Here is an 18,955-nt window from a genome sequence, read left to right on the forward strand (position 1 = left end):
GCACTCCCGCTCCTGGAAAGTATCCTGTGTGTAGGACCCTACTAAGTTTGTAGAAGAGGAATGGCTTCTTGCTCCCCCTGCCTCGGACAGAGTGGAGCCCACGAGACACCCGCTGTTTTTCCCTCCGCTCAGAACAATTTCGAGGAAGTCCCGGCACGCTCGGGTTTGTTGTTGGCGGCCGCCAGGAAGCCTGCAGCGCCGGGGTGGACGCGTGCAGCCGCCCCCTCGTCCCTTTGTCCTGCCCGGGGTTGGTTGGGGCCACGCTCCCTGCGAGAAATACGGGGAATGTAGGGCCGGGGAATGTACGGGCCACCGCTGCCCGTCGTCTTTGTTGGCCCCGAGGCAAGAGCGAGGCCAGGTCTGGCGGCCAGGGCCCCAGGCGGCTCCGGGAGAGCAGCTGATTTTCCTAGAGTCAACATTAGGATGTGACAACACAAAACACCGGGCCTGGCGGCACCACTCGGGAAACCTGTTTTTCTGGCGGCAGAAGACACCAGGTCACCAGACTGAGAGGAAGTGCATGTTCTAGGGCGAAGAAAAGCCGCCCTGGCCGGTCTGGCTCAGTGGATAGAGCGCCGGCCTGCGGACCAAATTGTCCCGGGTTCGATTCCGGTCAAGGGCATTACCTTGGCTGCAGGCTCCTCCCTGGCCTGGGCCCTGGTCAGGGCTCGTGCAGGAGGCAACCCATCGATGTGTTTCTCTCACATCAGTGTTTCTCTCTGTCTCTCCCTCTGTCTCCCACTCTCCCTAAAACCAATGGGAAAACACCCTCAGGTGAGGATTAGCCGCAACAACAAAAAGCAAAGGAAAGTCCACCTGGCTGTAGGGGAGGCTGGCTGTGACCTGGAGTGAGGTGACCTGTGTGTCTGGTTTGGAGCTCCGGAGGGGCCCCCCCGAGGCGGGGCAGAGCGAGCTGTGGACTCCGTGGACCGACCCGGGTGTGACCCTGGGTGCCCAGCGCGGGCGGAGCTCCAGGCTCCCAGACGCTAGCTTCCCATTGGGGAGCACTGCTGTGTGCCCTGCATGCCGGTGCCTCCTCACAGCTGCCTCCCCACCAGGTTCTCACGCCTGCAGAAGGTGAGCGTATGTGCAGTCTAGGGTCCCCCAGCCAGGCCTGCCCGGCACCTCGAGCCCCGCTCCCACACCATGTGGCCGTGCTGCCTGGCTCCCCAAGCTGTCCGTGTTCACGGGGCCCCTGCGCTGAGCTGGGGCAGACAGACAAGGAAACATTTAATGAGACTTTAATGGGCTAAGTGCCCATCCAGGTCTGTTTACACAAGTGCTGGGGCGAGGAAGATGAGGAGCAATTGATTGGTGGGGAGCAGCTGGGTTCTGAGGCCTGCCTGGAGGAGGGAGCAGCCCCCCTCCCCCCCATGCCAGCCTTTGGAGGCAGAGGAATGGTGTAAAGATGGGGTTGAGGCTGCAAAAGGGCTGGGGTGAGTCTGGGGGTGGAGGGGTGGGCCCTAGGGGTATCAGAATCTGGTGAGTGAGCGAGGCCCTCAGAAGGCACTGCAGGGAGACCCCAGCCTGGAGGGAAGAGACCCCCAGGGCTGCCTGCCTCGGGCTCCGCAGGGATAGCCCCTCGGCCACCGTAAATACATGCTCTTTAAATTTACCCAGCAGACCAGGTGGCATTGGCACCCAACACCTGCCCTTCCAATGGCGATGGGAAGGCACAGGGTCCGCTTGCTGGTGTCCCGAGGTCCTGGTTGACTGGGATTCCCTGTGACTCGGAGAACGTGACCCCTGGGTTTTTCTTGCCCTGCCTCCCCCATCCCCCACCTGTTTTCTCTTCATCTCATTGAACTGTTTATCATAACAGAATGGGTGGCTCATGAGCAACGTGATTTATTTCCCGCACTTCTGGGCGCTGGGAGGCCAAGGTCAGGGCCCACTGACTTCCTTCTCCGCCCTGGAGGACGGGGAGGGCCCCTTCAGAAAAGCACGAATCCTATTGGCGGAACCTCCCAAGGGCCTGCCTCCTAAAGCCCCAGTGGCCTATTAGGTTCAACATAGGAAGGTGGAGGGGGAGGGACACAAACATTCAGACCAACCACAGCAAACTGACTTAAAATTACCTTCAAGCCCTAGGCTGTTTGGCTCAGTGGATAGAGCGTCGGCTTGCGAACTGAAGGGTTCTGGGTTCGATTCCAGTCAAGGGCACAGGCCCAGGTTGTGGGCTCCATCCCCAGTAGGGGCCATGCAGAAGGGAGGGGATTGATGATTCTCTCTCATCATTGATGTTTCTATCTCTCTCTCCCTCTTCTTTCCTCTCTGAAGTCAATAAAAATATATTTTTAAAAATTTATTCTCAAGACCTGTTGTCAAGAGGATTATTAATGTTACACTTCTGCTCCAGTTTGGAGTATTTTTATAGATAATCAAGAAGGAAAAGACAGAAAAGAATCTCCCCAATGCTTGTTTTATTTTTTTATTTATTTTTTATTTTTTTAAAAATATATTTTATTGATATTTTACAGAGAGGAAGGGAGAGGGATAGAGAGCTAGAAACATCAATGAGAGAGAAACATCGATCAGCTGCCTCCTGCACACCTCCCACTGGGGATGTGCCCGCAACCAAGGTACATGCCCTTGACCGGAATCGAACCCGGGACCCTTCAGTCCGCAGGCTGATGCTCTATCCACTGAGCCAAACCGGTTTCGGCCCCAATGCTTGTTTTATAGCCGAGGAATTCGTCCAGAGTCCAGAGGGGCCGAGGAATTTACCCCGTGTCCCGTGGCCGAGCTGGACCAGCACCCAGGCCCCCAGCCCAGTGTCTTCCAGGCACGCCCCTGGCAGCCGCTCCGCCCTGCCTGCTTGGGCCCCCGCCAGCCTGGGGCCGAGATGGCCTTCTCCGGTGGGGAGACCCCCCCAGGTGACCATGGGGCCGTTTTTCTCCCATAAACCCCACAAACGGCGGAAACAGCTTTGTCCCTGGGCAGGTGTGAAGGCGGCACGCACACACCTGTGTCTTCACGTTCCTAAGGGGTTACCACACAACCTGAAACCACACTCAGGTAGAACTGGAAACAGGAACCGATTCGCTTCTGTCGTGCTGAGGGTTTCAGGGTCACCTGAGGGCATTTTCCCATGGGTGTTTAGAGAGGGTGGAAGGGTGAGGGAGACACGGAAACATCAATGTGAGAGAGACGCAGCAATTGGCTGCCTCCTGCATGCACCCCTTCCAGGGCCAGGGAATGTGCAACCAAGGTCCCCTTGCCCTTGACCAGAATCCAGCCCGGGGCCCTTCGGTCCGCAGGCGGGAGCTCTAGCCACGGAGCCAGACCGGCGATGGCGGAGGTTGGAATCTTCAGTCCTGTCCCCAGGCTGAGGGCGGGTCCTCCTCCGTGTGCCTTGGAGGAAATAATGATCAGCGAGGTGGTCGCATGTCCAGGCTCACACAGGACAAAGGCCACATGTGAACTGCTGGGTTTGGGGTGAGGGTGATAGGTTAATTGCAGAAGTAATTATATACTCACTAGAGGCCCAGTGCACAAAATTTGTGCACGGTGGGGGGGAGGCGGTGTGTCCCTCCACCCAGCCTGCACCCTCTCCAATCTGGGACATCCCTCTCCCAATCCAGGACTGCTGGCTCCCAACTGCTCGCCTGCCTGCCTTCCTGATTGCTCTTAACCGTTTCTGCCTGCCTGCCTGATCACCCCCTAGCCACTCCCCTGCCAGCCTGATTGATGCCTAACTGCTCCCCTGCCAGCTCGACTGCCCCTAACTGCCGTCCCCTGCCAGCCTCATTGCCCCTAACTGCTTTTTCCTGCTGGTCTGGTCTCCTCCCCCCCGCCCCCAGCTGCCCTCACCTGCAGGCCTGGGTCTCCCCCAAACTGCCCTCCCCTGCAGGCTGGGTCCCCCTCAACTGCCCTCCCCTGCAGGCCTGGGTCCCTCCCAACTGCCCTCCCCTGCTGGCCATCTTGTGGTGGCTATCTTGTGTCCACATTGGGGCAGCCATCTTGTGTGTTGGAGTAACAGTCAATTTGCAAATTACTCTTTTATTCGATAGGATTAGAGAGAACACTAAAGCCTTCCTCCATCCCTTGCCAGCTACCCCAGGCATTCCATGCGCCTCTCCAGAGGTGGCTACTACGAGACACATTTCCTTCCAGGTCCTCTGTGTTTCCGTTTGTACATAATGTATGTAACCAGCCTGGCCCGTGTGGCTCAGTGGTCGACCCATGAACCAGGAGGTCAGGGTTCAATGCCAGGCCAGAACACATGTCCACGTTGCGGGCTCGGTCCCCAGTAGGGGGTGTGTAGGAGGCAGCCGATCCATGATTCTCTCTCGTTGATGTTTCTACCTCCCTCCCTCTCCCTTTCTATATATAAATTTAAAGATACTTTTAAAAACATCTAACCAGTAATACGTACACATTTGCATAAATGGAGTCACAGCTGGCTCCTCACTTGTGTCACTCGCCACGCCTTCTTTCCATCTCCCATGGAGACCCACCCAGACCCGCCTCCTTCTGTTTTCCCAGGGGCCACCTGCCCACCATGTGTGGACTCGGGGAGGAAGGGGGTGCGGGCGCTGCACCAAGCTAAGGTTCCTGAGCTTATGTCGCCAGGTCCCCAGGGCAACCCCAGGGCCTGGCCGTGAATCCGGCTTGAACAGCTCCTGCCAAATTTTGACCTCAACTGTGGCTCTAAAGGAAGTGCCTGGAGTTGGAGGCCTCCGATGGGTGACCAGCCCTTCACTGCTGAGCCTCAGTTTCCTCACCTGTAAATAGGGGACCCTCCCACAGGGTTAAAACTGTGTGTGTATGTTCTGCCTCGTCTCCACCTCTCGCGGGCTCCAGGGCGGGATGCGAACAGGTGGAATGACGTGTTTTTCCGAGCATATCGACCCGGATTGCTGCGTCAGAGTATTTCTGGAGCCCGGATGTGAGTTCCCTGCTTTTGTGGCGAAGAGGCTCTGGATTTCCGTTCTCAGCCCTCTCAGGTCCCCATCTGTGAAATGGGGCGAACAGTCCCCTCCTTCTGAGGGAGGTTGAACTCAGTAGATGCAAATAAAAAGGATGTGGGGGTCCCCCAGAGCATGCAGTCCCAGGCCCAGAGAGAGCGGCCCTTGAGGGAGCCACAGCAGCCAGAAGCTAGGCTGGGACTGGCCTTGCCCTGGTCCACCCAGCCCAGGGGGTGGCACAGCAGGCACCTGGGGCCGGGGCTGGTCGGCCAGCACCTGCACTGCTTGCTGTTCGAGGTGGCAGGCTGTGCTGCAGGCGGAGGGCGGCACCCAGGGGCCGCCGGGGCCTCAAGAGTCCCTTCCAAGCCACAATGTTCCAAATTTGTGAACAACACCCACCCACCCCCAAGGCCAATTTCCAAAACTTTCTTTTTGCTTGCAATACCTTTCTCCTTACTTAGCTCTCCCTCCCTTTTCCCCATGATTTCTCTCCATCACTCAGGGAAGTGAACCCCATGCACCGAAACAGGCTGTTTGAGCACCTGCAGGTTCAGAATGGCCCAGGCTGGAGTCTGGAGTCTGGACTTGCGCTCCAGGTGGGGAGGGAGTGGGAGGAGGAGGAAGGAGGGTGGGGGTGGTAGGGGGTGGGTACTTGATAACTGAAATAGACCTTTAAGACAAACAGCTGTACCTCCTCCAGAGGCCCAGCCAGGGCACATACAAGTAGCATCAACAATAAATGCGTTAGGGAAGTGGAACAACACATCGAAGTTTCTCTCTCTCTGAAACCAATAAAATTATTATTATTATTATTATTTTTAAATATATTTTATTGATTTTTTACAGAGAGGAAGGGAAAGGGATAGAGAGCTAGAAACATCGATGAGAGAAACATCTGTCAGCTGCCTCCTGCACACTCCCTACTGGGGATGTGCCCACAACCATGGTACATGCCCTTGACCAGAATCGAACCCGGGACCCTTGGGTCCCCAGGCCAACGCTCTATCCACTGAGCCAAACTGATCAGAGCTGAAGCCAATAAAATTAAATAAAAATGATAAAAGACAAGCAGCTCCATTTCAGACCAAGTCAAGCTATTGACTTGAAACAGTTCTTTTAAAATTATTATTATTTTTTTATTGATTTCAGAGAGGAAGGAGAAATAGAAACATCAATGATGAGAGAGAATCATTGATCAGTGGCCTTGCATGCCCCCCACTATGGATTGAGCCTGCAACCCAGGCATATACCCCTACTGGAATTGAACCTGGGACCCTTCAGTCCGCAGGCCAATGCTCTATCCACTGAGCCAAACTGGCTAGGGCTTGAAACAGTTGTTTTTGCTTTTTTTTTTTTTTTTTTAAATAATTTCAGAGAGGAAGGGAGAGGGAGAGAGAGAAACATCAATGATGAGAATTATCTATTGGCTGCATCCTTCATGCCGCCTACTGGGGATTGAGCCCGCAGCCCTGGCATGTGCCCTGACCTGGAATCGAACCGTGACCTCCTGGTTCATATATCGATTTTCAACCCCTGAGCCACGCCTGCTGGGTTTTGCTTTCGTTTTGAGTCCGTGATGGCCGCATGTGGAAGTAAAGATCCCAGGCACAGAAGCATCTTATCTAATAAAGATATAGTAATATGCAAATGGTCGTTACGCCGTGAAGCATAGGGGGCAGGGCAGCAAGCTATGGAGGGGGGCGAGCTACAGGAGGGCAGGGCAGTGGGCGGAGAGCTACTGGTTTGCTGACACGTGGCAAGGCTGGGCTTGAGGAGGCAGAGGGGGTCTGCACTCCAAGGAGGGGCCGGCTGTTAGTGTCCCAGTGTGTGTGTGTGTGTGTGTGTGTGTCTGTGTGTGTGTGTGTGTCTGTGTCTGTGTCTGTGTGTGTGCGCGCGCATGCGGGGTACAGCCTGTGAACCTGTAGCCTGTTGGAAGGAGCATCTGCCTCCCTCCACTGACCTCCCTGTGACCCATCTGGTCCCTTCCGCCCTCTGACCTTGGCCTGCCACTTTTGAAATTGAAATTGTCAGAGTCCTGCCTGGGTCTGTGGGTCCCCCACCAGGAGGTTGACATCCCTCCCCCACTTCTGCAACCCTGGCCTCTCTGTCTTTTGCAGAACACCTACTGTGTGCTGCACCGGAACTCTGCTCACTCAGCTTTCACGCAACCCTGGGAGGGAGACGGCATGTCCCCATTTCCCAGGCTTGGAAACTGAGGCCAGGCCAGGAGCTGGTGGCTGAGGGCAGAGCTGTTGACCCAAAGCAGGCCCGCTGTGTCCTCCGGCCTGCAGGTGTCCTCATGCCGCGGGGGCGGCTGTCCTCTGCACAGGGGCGGCCTCTGTGGGCCAAACAGGGTTCCCGGCTGTGTTTTCCACTGAGTCTGTAGGAGGGTGAGGTGTGGGCTGTCTGGGTGGGTGGGGACGCACGGCTAGGTGTGCCTTCCTTTCACCCAAGAAGGGTTTGAAACCACCTATTTGCAAATCTGTTGGGAAAAAATAGATGCTGACAGCCAGGCCCGGCTCCCAGATCTGCAGCTGCCGCGGCCGCCGCGCGGACCTTCGCTTAGTCCTGCCACAAGCGCTGCTCTGCTCCCGGCTGGAGTCCGGGCAGATGGCGCCGAGTCTGGCACATGAGCACGGATTTCGCCCTTCGTCCCCACCGCAGCCCGAGAGGCAGCATTGCTAGTGTCGGAGGCGGGAGGACACCCCGCAGCCTGGCTCTGAGTGCCCGCTCTAAGTCACAGACGCGGGACCCGCAACGCCAGTGCGGTTGGCTAGAGACAGAAGGGGGCAGACGGCTGTGGGAGCCCCTTGGTGCCCCCACCTGGCTCTAGGATCTGGGGAGGGGACGCTAGAGCCGAGTTCTTTAGGGAGTTCTTTAGGAGTGAGCCAAGCCGAGGAGACAGGATGGTGGCCAGCGGGCACTGCCCATGACACAGCGGGCACAGTTACAGCCGTCTTCAGTGTGGCAGGGACAGGGCCCAAGATGAGGGTGGCGGGCGGAGCTGGCGAGGCGGCCTGGGTGAGGACAGGGCCCTGGTCGCGGGTTGGCATGGCTCCTGTGGGGACGAGGAGCCGAGTGGGCCCGTGACAGGGTCAGGTCGTGGACTGCTGTCTAGGAATCAGGTCGGAGAGAGCCCAGCTGCAGCTGGGAGACAAGCAAGGCAGGCAGCGGGGCGGGCGGAGGCGCCCAGACCAGCACGGGCCTGTGCCAGGCGCTGGGGCCGCCGTGAGGGGCCAGGGCTGGAGGCTGCGGGGGGACCCTGCCCCAGTTCCCAGCCACACTCTGTTCTCCCGCCCAGAGCTAGAGCCCAGGCCAGCCCTGGCTGGGGAGCAGTAATGGGTCCATACCCAGGGCTGAGGTCAGGCCTGGACAGTGGTGGATGCTGGGACACCTGCCAGGATTGGAACGGTGCTGCTGGCTCCTGCCCGGAACAGGAGCCCGGTCTGGGGGAGCGTTTTCCCTGTTTTACAGAGAAGGACACAGTGCCTCCACCAGCTCACACTGCGAGTGACCGGCTGGGTGAGGATGTTAACCAGGGCCCCCCCCCCCCCGCCCCCCCCCGCTTCTGGAGTGTCCGCAGTGGGACTCAGACGGGAGGAAGGCGGGGGCCCACATGAAGGTGTAGACTCAGGCCCTGCCCGGAAACAGTTCAGTCCATGGGGAGGGGGGCACCCCACTGCTCACCCACCCTGGCGCTGCTCAGACCATGCAGGCCTCAGCCCCAGCCTGGCCAAGCTGCCCGCGGTCACTGTCCCTGGTCAGGCACCTGCCCTGTAGGACTGGTGGGGTGGTGCCGCCCCATTTGTTGCCAGAGGTTTCCGGGGGTGGGGCGGAGGGGGGGCAGGATTGTCGGGGTGGGGGTGAGAGGAGGCGAGGGATGTGGGGACAGTGGGTCAAGGTGAGGCTCTGAGACCCCAGGCCCAGTGAAGTCCCCTCGAGGCCCCCGCAGGGAGGGGTTTCCAGGGGAGCCCCCAGCAGCCTCAGCCTGCAGAGTGGGGTGGGGTGGAGGGAGGGGGAACCCGGAGGCCGATGCAAATGAGGGCTGGGACTGCTTTCCCAGGGAAATGGTCATTTTCATAGACGCCAGCCCCCTGGGGCCTGGGCGCAGGCAGCGCTCCTGGCCACATCCCTCAACCACCCCGTACCAGCTCCAGTGCCTGTGCGCACACACACCGCCTGCAGCCCGTGCAGGGCTCCCTCCCCGGGCAGCTGCCTCCGTTCATCCGGGTCTTTCTCGTCTTTGACGAAGCGTTACATTTTTCTTTCTTTCTTTTTAAGATATGTTTGTGTTGATTTCAGAGAAAGGAAGGGAAAGAGAGAGAAAGAAACATCAATGATGAGAGGCAATCATCCATCGGCTGCCTCCTGCATGCCCCACACTGGGAATCGAGCCGTGACCTCTTGGTCATAGGTCAACGCTCAGCGCTCCACCCCTGAGCCACACTGGCTGTTCCGTGTTTCTCCGGAGATTTTTTTTAAAAAATATATTTTATTGATATTTTACAGAGAGGAAGGGAGAGGGATAGAGAGCTAGAAACATCGATGAGAGAGAAACATCGATCAGCTGCCTCCTGCACACCTCCCACTGGGGATGTGCCGGCAACCAAGGTACATGCCCTTGACCGGAATCGAACCCGGGACCCTTCAGTCCGCAGGCCGACGCTCTATCCACTGAGCCAAACCGGTTTCGGCTCTCCGGAGATTTTAAGCGTGTTTTGTGAGCTTCATTCCTGATCAAAACCTGTGACGATGTATTTCTTTTCTCCTGGTGCCTTCTGGGTGCCTGTAGGGATGCGGTGGGTTTTTGTATGTTGATCTTGGATGTGGAGCCTTGAAACGCCTGCCTTTTACGAAAAGGACCCCTTTCCTCCTGCCGCCTGGGACGGTGCCCGTGCCCGGTTCTCTCCGCGGCGTCCTTCATTCCCACTTCTCTCTGTTGGAGTCTAGCTCGACCCTCCTCCCTTTGGTACTACTGCCCCCTCCCCCGAGTTCTCCTTTCTCTGTTCAAAGGGGCAAAGTTGCCGAAAGAGGGGTGAAGTGAGTCAGGGCTGGGGGTCAGCGCCCTGGCTGCCTGGGATCAGGGCTGGTCACTTTGAGCAGCCAACCTCCCCTCCCCCCAATAATAAGGCTAAGAAGTCAACTCTGGCTACAGCAGTGGCTTCAGACCATACTGGTTACGCGTCGTGAACAACTGCGCTGGGGCCCGGATGCACTGCCCCCAGCATCCCCCCCGGGCGCTGATGAGGGAAGGCTGTACACCCAGCGCTGGGCGTTTAAATTGCTGACAGCACTTAGGGCTCTTAGAAAGGTCACCGTGCCCTTCCCGGTACAAGTGTGCCGGCCCGGTGGTTTGGGGGAGTCCCTGCGTCCTGGCCCTACATGCCTTTCACACTTTGCCTGCAGGCCCCTCCCCGCTTGGGTGCGGATGCTGGGCCTGACCTGCCAGCTCCTCTGGGGCAGGGGCTGTCCTGACAGGTGCGCCGGCATATGCCAGGCCGTGGGCTCGCCGAGCCATTGTGCCTGTGTTTACGCGTCTGATTTCTCCCGCTCCCTCAGCTGCCTTTCCGTGGGGCTCCCATCTGCAACAGACGGAAAACTGCCGCTTCCCGCTTAGGAAACGCAAACAGCCGTCCCTCTTTGAGTGAGAAACGCTGCGAGCAGTTCTTCTAGAACAATGCTGTCCTTGTGCGCCCCTTCCCTCCTCAGAGGCCAGCCCCTCTGCCTGTCTGCGCCCTCGCTGATGCCCCGGCTCGGCCATCGCTTTGCCTGCCTTTCGGGTGCATTGTTGAGACTCACCTGTCTAGACTCGCCCGGACACCTGGGGGCCCACAGCTTCCCTCTGTGTTCCCGTGAGCCCTGCCCCGCCTTCGCCTTCTGCACCCCCATCCTTTCATGCTGGAGCAAGTGGGGGCGAACTCTTGTCCAGCCTCTGTCCCCGGAGGTGGGTGCCTGTGCATGTGGTGCCTGCAGACATCGCTCTAGGAGCGGGGCGGGGTGGGTCTGGGGCTCTGCTCCTTCTTTGTTCAGGGCAGGCATATGTGCGGAGTTCGACCTGTTTCAAAACCCAGGACGCTATTGTAAAAAGATAATAAGGAAACGCAAAGGAAAGGCCTTGATGGTTGGCGCCCGCTCCCTCAGTGCTCCAGGCTCTGCTCGAGGCACTAGCAGCAGGAGACCCCTCCCCTCCAACCCCCGAGTGAGGGGCTGCGGGTGCCGTACAGATGAGAGAACGGGGAGTCACACAGCTGAGTGGCAGAGCGGGGACTTGAACTCTGACTCTTTGGTTCCATTCGTCCTCCTCCTCTGGACCTAGGGCAGTCTGGTACAGCGTGGGGTGAACGATGTTCAGCCAGGGCAGTCTCACCCAGCGATCACGTGATGACGTGAGCAGTTATTGGTGTGGGAGTTCACAGTGAAACAGGCGGACCTTTGGCTGCAGGAATGGGAAAGTTAATGAAGGGCGATTGAACAAACTGGGTTTTTACCTTCTTGCACACAGGCAGTCAGTGCGTGTATTTTCTGTTGTTCTAGTAGTGCCACCCGAGAGCCAGCTCTTCCCCTGGGCTGTGTCCTTAGCCTGGTAGTTATTGTAACTCAGCACCTCCGTGTCCTGAAAGGCTGCTGCAGCTCCAGCCTTCCCTCTGTTGCAGGCAGCAGGGAGGGAGAAGAGCTACTGAGTCTGCTCCCTCTCAGCCCCACATCAGACTTCTGAGACGGCATGGGCCAGGACCGGGTCACATGGCCATCCCTTAGCTGCAAGGCATGCTGGGAAAGTGAGAGCCAGAGTGTCGTGATGGGCTTAGATGCACAAGGATTCAGGGCCACCCTGAAGAAACTTAGTTGTTAGGGGGGGGGCGGGAGGGGGGTGAATAAGAGCCTTGCTGAGACGGTGGAGGAAGGAGGCCATCACACACTCTGTGAGGAGGGATGCCATGTCTGAAACTGTGTGAAGTGTGAATGTGCTTAGAAACAAAGACTGGGCGGTCGGCAGGGTCCCCGTGGAACTGGGACTGCCCATGACTGTTCCTCACTCCGCTTACTTGCTTTTCCGCTCGAGGGAAACGGCAGTGCCAAGGAGCCGTGCTCCAGGTGGAGCCAGCCTCCGTCACGACTGCGACAACAGACACCTGGGTTTGTAGTTTGCCAGCCGCCTCCGCCTCCTGGGGCCAGTATTGGAGCCTTCCTTATATCGGTGCGCTGATTCCCTTTTTCTTTTCACAAAGAGAAAAGACAAGAGCCCTTGTGAGTCGTTTTCAGACCCCCGACTTTAGAGATGTGTGACGGAGAACAGAGAGGTGCGGTGGCTTGCCCAGAGGCACACAGCCAGCCCGCGGGTGGCGGGATTCATGCTGGGGGAGCGGGGCGGGAGGAGGCCGATGACGGCTTTAGCAGAGGAAGCGTGGGCGAGGGCAGAGGTAAGGTCGCATCGTTTGGGCGTCCGTCAGCCTGTGTCTGTCTCTTCTCCCAGGGAAGACATGTCTCAAGCAGGACACCTCTCCAGGAGCCTCGTCCTGTTCACCTTCCTTCAGGAGCACGGCCTGCACGCGGCGGGGGACCCCGGCGTGACCAGTCTCCTCCAGTACTATCCGGAGCCCCTCGGGTAGGTCCCACTAGCTGTCTGTGGGCCCCGCCCACCCCATTCCTGGCCCGTGAGCTTTGGGGGCGTGGTTAGAAGAGCAGGCCTTCTGGGCTCTGGGCAGGGCTCCAGACTGGAAATTCCCCGGGTGTGGTCGTGGAGGCCAGTGCCCCGGGCAGGAAACTGTGTTCTGATACCATTTCACGAGGGCACCTTAGAGCATCCCTGGACCTTAGGCGCCAGCCATCCAATGACTCAAGCTGTGGCCTTAGGACGGAGTGCCTCCCGGCCCCCATGACCGCGACCACTTCATCAAGGCCTCTTAAGAGCCTGGCCAGGTCCGAGCCGGTTTGGATCAGTGGATAGAGCGTCGGCCTGTGGACTGAAGGGTCCCAGGTTCGATTCCGGTCAAGGGCATGTACCTTGGTTGCGGGCACATCCCCGGTGGGGGTGTGCAGGAGGCAGCTGATCGATGTTTCTCTCTCATCAATGTTTCTAACTCTCTATCCCTTTCCCTTCCTCTCTGTAAAAAATTATTAAAAAAAAAAAAAAAAAAAGCCTGGCCAGGTGTGGCTCAGTGGTTGAGCATCAACCTTGAATCAGGAGGTCACTCTTCAATTCCTGGTTAGGGCACATGCCTGGGTTGCAGGCTCAATCCCCAGTGTGGGGAGTGCAGAAGGCAGCTGATCAATGATTCTCTCTCATCATGGATGTTTCTCTCTCTCTCTCTCCCTCTCCCTTCCTCTCTGAAATCAATTAAAAAAAAAAAAAAATAGCCCTGACCGGTTTGGCTCAGTGGTAGAGCGTCGGCCTGCAGACTGAAGGGTCCCAGGTTCGATTTCAGTCAAGGGCATGTACCTTGGTTGCGGGCACATCCCCAGTAGGGGGTGTGCAGGAGGCAGCTGATCGATGTTTCTCTCTCATCGATGTTTCTAACTCTCTATCCCTCTCCCTTCCTCTCTGTAAAAAATCAATAAAATATATTTAAAAAATATATATATATATATACACACATATTTCAAAAGGCCGCTTAAGAGATGGATCGAAGTAGCCCAGGATCAGTTCAGGGTCCCGGATACTCGCCGCTGCTCTAGGCCTCAGGACTCTTAGTCATTAGATCTTAGACTTGGGGTTGGGGCTGGTTGGGCTGTGAGGGCGGGAGGGACCCACAATGCACCTTTTGCCTCCACCCTGCCCCGTTTGTAGATGGCAGCAGGGGACGTCCAGCTGGCACAGTGTTTTCCTGAGGCCCCACAGGGTATCGGGTATCGGCATGCAGGTGGGACCTCAGCCCACTCCCTGGTGCCAGCCAGCCCTCCCCACCCTCCCCGCCCCCCATTGCTCCTGGAGCAGAGAGCATGGCCCGAGACTGGGCAGGTGGCCGGGGCCTGCTGTGCTGGGAGGGCTCTGGTCTGGGGATTCCCGGGCAGTGGCCTAGTCACTGGGATGGAATGTGTGGGCAAACCCTGAGCAGGGCTGTGACCCGCCCAGGCACACGAAGGGGAGGGGAGCACGTCAGGCCGGGAAACTGGGGGGAGTGTAGGCGCCACTTCCATGAAGGAGGCCATTCAGTGAGAGTGGGCCCCCGATGGGCTGGTCAGCCCCTCCTTTCTCAGGGGTGATGACATAGAGGAGGTTTCAGGATTGGGGGCCAGGGAACGGGTCCCCGAGCACCTCCCCATGAGGAAGAGGGTAAGTTGAGGCCCCTGTGGGAAGCCAGCCTGTGATCCGGGGGGGCTCAGCCCCCCACCGGCCCAGCTCCAATGCCCAAAATGCCTCCATGTCCTCCTACCCTGGCTGAGGGCTCAGACCAGAAGCCCCTGCCCCCACTTCGGGAGTCCCCCGGTGGACAGACCTCGATGGCTGGCTGCCGCACGGTGGGAGCCAGAGGCGGCCTGAAGGTTCCCTGCCCTGCGCCCCGCTCTGCGCCCCATGAACCTGTGGCCCGGTTGGCTGGGTGGGTCTAGGTATGAGTCACTGACACAACCCACCCTGCTTTCCTGCCCCCCCGCCCCACAGAGCCCTCCCTCACGAGGTGGCCATGCGGCTGGCCTTCATCGGGGATGAGTTGGAAGTGAGATGGATGCTGCCCCGCTTTGCCCACCTGCCCTGGATGGCCATGTACAGGTACCAGCCCCCACCCAGCGTCGCCTTTTGTCCTTCCTGCCTTGGCTGCCGGCAGCAGGACCTCGAGTGACAGGACATGCTGAGTGGGCTCCGATGGTGGTGCCCGTGAGTCCCCGGCAGACGCTCAGGATTTGCCGGCCTCCCTGAGGGTTCTCAGACCTCGTGGAATTGCTCAGGGTGGGGACCCAGAACCCTTACTTGAGACCAGGCCCCAAGTGGGTGCGGTCCCTTGGTCACAGGGAGGCAGCCTTCTTTTGGGGAGCCCAGGCTGTATCCAAACATAGCTTCTCTGGAGGGAGGACCTGCTCCCCTGGGACCCGCTTCTTTGGGCTGTGGACAGCGGAGGGTTTCCCATGTGGCCAGGTCCAGAGTGCAAGGCCAGACACCCGGGTGGGGGTGGGGGTCGGGGGGGAGACAGAGAGACAGGAAGTCAGGTGAACTGAAGACCAGAAACAGCCATGGAGCATGGAGAGGCCCTCATTGCGGAGCCACCCAGGGAGGAGGGCGAGGGTGGGCGTGGTGGCCGGGGAGAGGGGGACGTGCTCACGTCTCCCCACAGCTGTCACTGGAAGTCAAGGCCATCGGCCCTGTCCGCGCAGTAACGGCCCACGCCCTCTCCTATCTGTCTTACAGCTTCGCTCACACCTACAACCAGACCGGCCTGAGGGTTGTCCTTACAAGTGTTATGGGTGGTCTCACTTACCTCCGGGGGAACAGAAGGTTCTGGAGCTTCCTGATCCTCAGGGACTGGGTAAGCCTGGGCAGGCAGCTGCTCCATAAAGCATTGCCCGGTCCCCGCCACTCCCTACTGCTTGTCTCGCCTGCTCCACCCACTCCTCTGCCTGGGCCCAAAGCCTCTGGGGTTGAGACTGGCATTGTTGACTGCACAGACCCTGGCGTGCCTTGCCTGCTGCACACCTGTGCCCACACCTTTCCTTCTGGTTCCTCACTCACCTGCCCAGGGCAGGGGGCTCTTGTCCTGAGCCGCTTTCCTACCCGCCCCCCGCCCCCCGGCCCTGTTCCTCCCACCAGCACAGTGGATTGTCCCCTGCCCCTCCGCCTGTCCTCAGGGGCACTTGCCCGTCCTACCCTCCTGCCTCCTCCTCTCTGGACCAGGCCCCAGAGCCGTTCCTGCGGGACATGCCCTTGTTCTCCCGCCTTACCGACTTCCTCCTCACACCCTGCTCACACCCACAGGGCTGACCACCAGCCCCCAGGTGGTCCTCACTCTCCGCTTCCTCTCACAGGTGTCCCCCCGCCAGGGCCAGGGACGGGGGCGCAAGCTGTCCGGGCTGCTGCTGCTGGCGCTGCTGCTAGACTGGGGCCTGCACCTCCTCCAGTGACGCGCTGCTGGCCAGTGCGGGGCGGGCTGGCCCCTCCCCCCCACCACCCTGGAGGTGGCCTTGTTGGTTTTGTCTTTTTAACTGTTTTCTTATGATCCCTTTTTTATATTTAATTCTGAGTGCTGGGACACTCCTGAGGTTTCACACGTGTTTTTTGGTTTTGTGTTTTGTAAGAGAAATGAATTATACCTCCGGGATCTTCATGGCTGACTGCCCTCCTGGCCCCAGAGCCTTCCTCTCCTGTGGGCCAGGCAGCAGGCGCGGGGGGAGTGCTGGTCACACCCGTGTCTGCGATGCCCGCGGCAGAGAATCTGCTGGAGTAGATGTTGAGGGCTGAGGAGAGCTCAATAAAATGTTGGTTTCCATTCGTCTCTGGTCCTCTCTGGTTTGCAGTGTGGGCTCCATCTTGCCCCTTGGAGGGAGATGATGGTGGGGGGAATGCCCAGCCACTCGCCTGCGTCACAGCCTCGGGCTCCCCCCCACACCCGAGGGCTGCTTGGGCCCCCAGCACCGGTTCACTCTGCCCTTCATGTCTTGATGCCTGAAATGGACCATTAGGGATTCTGTCCTTGGGGCGGCCTGCCCTCCCGCGTGTGCTCATCCAGCCCTGCCTGCGGGCGCGGTGCAGCCTCTGAGCGGGCGCACAGGAGGGGGAGGCTGGCAGGGCACCAGGATTCCCACAGGGGCAGAAGGGCGCCCCCTCCCAGTTAAAACCAGCTTCAGTCCGAGTCCATGGTGATCTAAGAAGTCTCTTCAACCCCAAAAGGCAGGACCAGTGGCTGTTCCTCGCAGGCGGGCTCGGGATTCCTAAAGAATCTCCACAATGCTCCCCCCGCATCACCCCGCAGCAGCTCTCCATCAGGCTGGGCTCGCCCAGGGGGACACAACCCCACACCCCGGGGACCTGAGGCGGAGGCTGTGGGGCCAGGAGGGGTCCCGTCATCTTCCATTTCGGGGCCTTTGAACATGGCCCCTGGTCTGGTCAGGATTTCTGGAGATGAGGTGAGATGGAGGCTCAGAAGGGTGCCCGGGGCACCCTACTCCTGCCAGGGCAGGAGGGCAGCGCCCAATCCAGGGAGCCAGGAGACCCAAAGATGGAGGGACACCCCACACAAAGATGGTGTTGGTGTCCCCAGGGCGGGGGGACTGGCTGCCAGCCCTCCAAGGGGAGTACATGGGCTCCCCCGAGACTCGGCTCCCCCACAGCTCCCCACTCGCTGTCTCCTCCAGATTCAGTTGGCAGGGGCAGGGCGAGGGCCCAACCACCCCAACCCAGGACTCCGGGTGGAGGTTCTCGCCACACCCTCGGGGTCCCTCCTGTGCCACTGCCTCTCGCTGGCTGTTCGGCTCCTCCAGTGGCTTGGAGCACGCGCAGACCCAGGGCACCCTCCCGGAGGAGCAGCAGGCAGCAGGCCTGCCACATCCGCTGCTTCCATGCACCCCGCTCCCTCTCGCGGGACTTCCTGGGGCTGAAGGGACCTCGGACACCTCCCTGCCTGCAGCGCAGCCTGCCCAGGAGCTGGTCGCCTGACCGCGTTGCTCAGCACTCCGCGAAGGGGATTCCAGCAGAACTGGCCATTACTTAAAAATAATAACAAAGTTCTTCGTGAATGTTTGAGAATTTCTACACATTTTAAGAAACAGTTCTTGCCGGGCTGGCGTGGCTCAGTGGTTGAGCGTCGACCTATGAACCAGGAGGTCATGGTTCGATTCCCGGTCAGGGCACATGCCCGGGTTGCAGGCTCGATCCCCAGTGTGGATTGTGCAGGAGGCAGCCGATCCATGATTCTCTCTCATCATTGATGTTTCTCTCCCTCTCCCTTCCTCTCTGAAATCAATAAAAAGGTATTAAAAAAACCCAACCAGTTCTTTAAAGAATGTCTGGACAGTCGGCATATCCGCAGTGGCTCTCGGCCAGGGCTGTGGAGACGGTGTATTTGGGGGTCACAGTGGCCAGGAGCCGGCACAGCTGCCCACAAGCTGGGGTTCCTATGGGGGGGCTGGTTCTACCTGCAGGCCAGCAGGGCCCTGCTGGGAAACACTGGGATTAGAAGCCCCATCCAGGATTTGAAGAGCCAGCACATCAGCAACATCAGAAGACAAACGGGTTTCATTCCCAGGAAAGCTTGCCCACTGTCTCTGATCGGTGAAAACCTCCCAAGGACAGAACTGAGATGGCAGCGTAGGTAAACGCCTGCCCGCCGGTACTCCCCGCCTCCCACAACCACATCAGCACTACAACTAAACCAGGACCCCCACCATCTGGAACCACCTGAAAGCTGGCTGAACGGAAGTCCTACAAGAAAGCACACGGTAGGAGGGGCGGAGGCACCGAACGGGCTGGACCGGCACCCACATATGCCTCTTCTTTAATCAGGAGGGAGACTGTCTCTGCGGAGGCCCCCCCGTGAGGAGCAGGGGGTCCCAGCCCCACACCAGACCCCCCAGCCCAGGCTCCCAGAGCTGGGAAGCTAAGTCCCCGTAACCACAGGCTGTGAAAACCAGCAGGGATTGGGGCTCAGCGACACAGGCTGCTGGAGAACCAGCTGTTCCTCTTAAAGGGCCAGCGCATGAACTGAACTTACAAGGTCCTGCTTCCTCTGAGCTCCAGCACCGGGGGTAAGGCTCTGGGGGACCCAGACATACGAGGAGGAACTGGATTGTCTGGCATTGGGGCAGAAACTAGAACCAGTAGACAGCTTCAGATCTACCACATGACAACTCTACACATCCACAAGCAACACACTCAAAGAGCAGACACAGTGAGCACCAAAGCCCCACGGGAGCAAGTCCTGTTCCATAGGGGTGTCTCCTGCACAGCAGCTCTCCCACTGTAGGGCGGCTGGTCCTCACAGCCCATTGGCCTGGAGGTCAGTTCCCCCCAGTGACACCAACAGCAATCAAGGCTCCACTGCAACAAGGCTCAGCAGTCCCTTCACATAAGCAGCACAGCTGCCCCTCCCCCAGCACCCAAACACGTTTGGAGGAGAAATGGC

At 58.9% G+C, this 18,955-nt stretch overlaps 1 protein-coding gene across 1 annotated transcript; it reads left to right on the plus strand.

The window, feature by feature from the left end:
• Positions 1 to 11,291: 11,291 nt before the first annotated feature.
• Positions 11,292 to 16,329, plus strand: BIK (BCL2 interacting killer; the record flags this gene model as incomplete). Its single annotated transcript, XM_080660272.1, has 5 exons — positions 11,292 to 11,296; positions 12,382 to 12,513; positions 14,509 to 14,616; positions 15,250 to 15,367; positions 15,864 to 16,329. The coding sequence occupies 5 exons, from the start codon at positions 11,292 to 11,294 to the stop codon at positions 15,957 to 15,959; spliced, it is 459 nt and encodes a 152-aa protein (XP_080516398.1). The 3' UTR covers positions 15,960 to 16,329.
• Positions 16,330 to 18,955: the final 2,626 nt, after the last annotated feature.

Source organism: Plecotus auritus (assembly GCF_963455305.1).
Source record: "Plecotus auritus genome assembly, chromosome: 3".
Classification (NCBI taxonomy): domain Eukaryota; kingdom Metazoa; phylum Chordata; class Mammalia; order Chiroptera; family Vespertilionidae; genus Plecotus; species Plecotus auritus.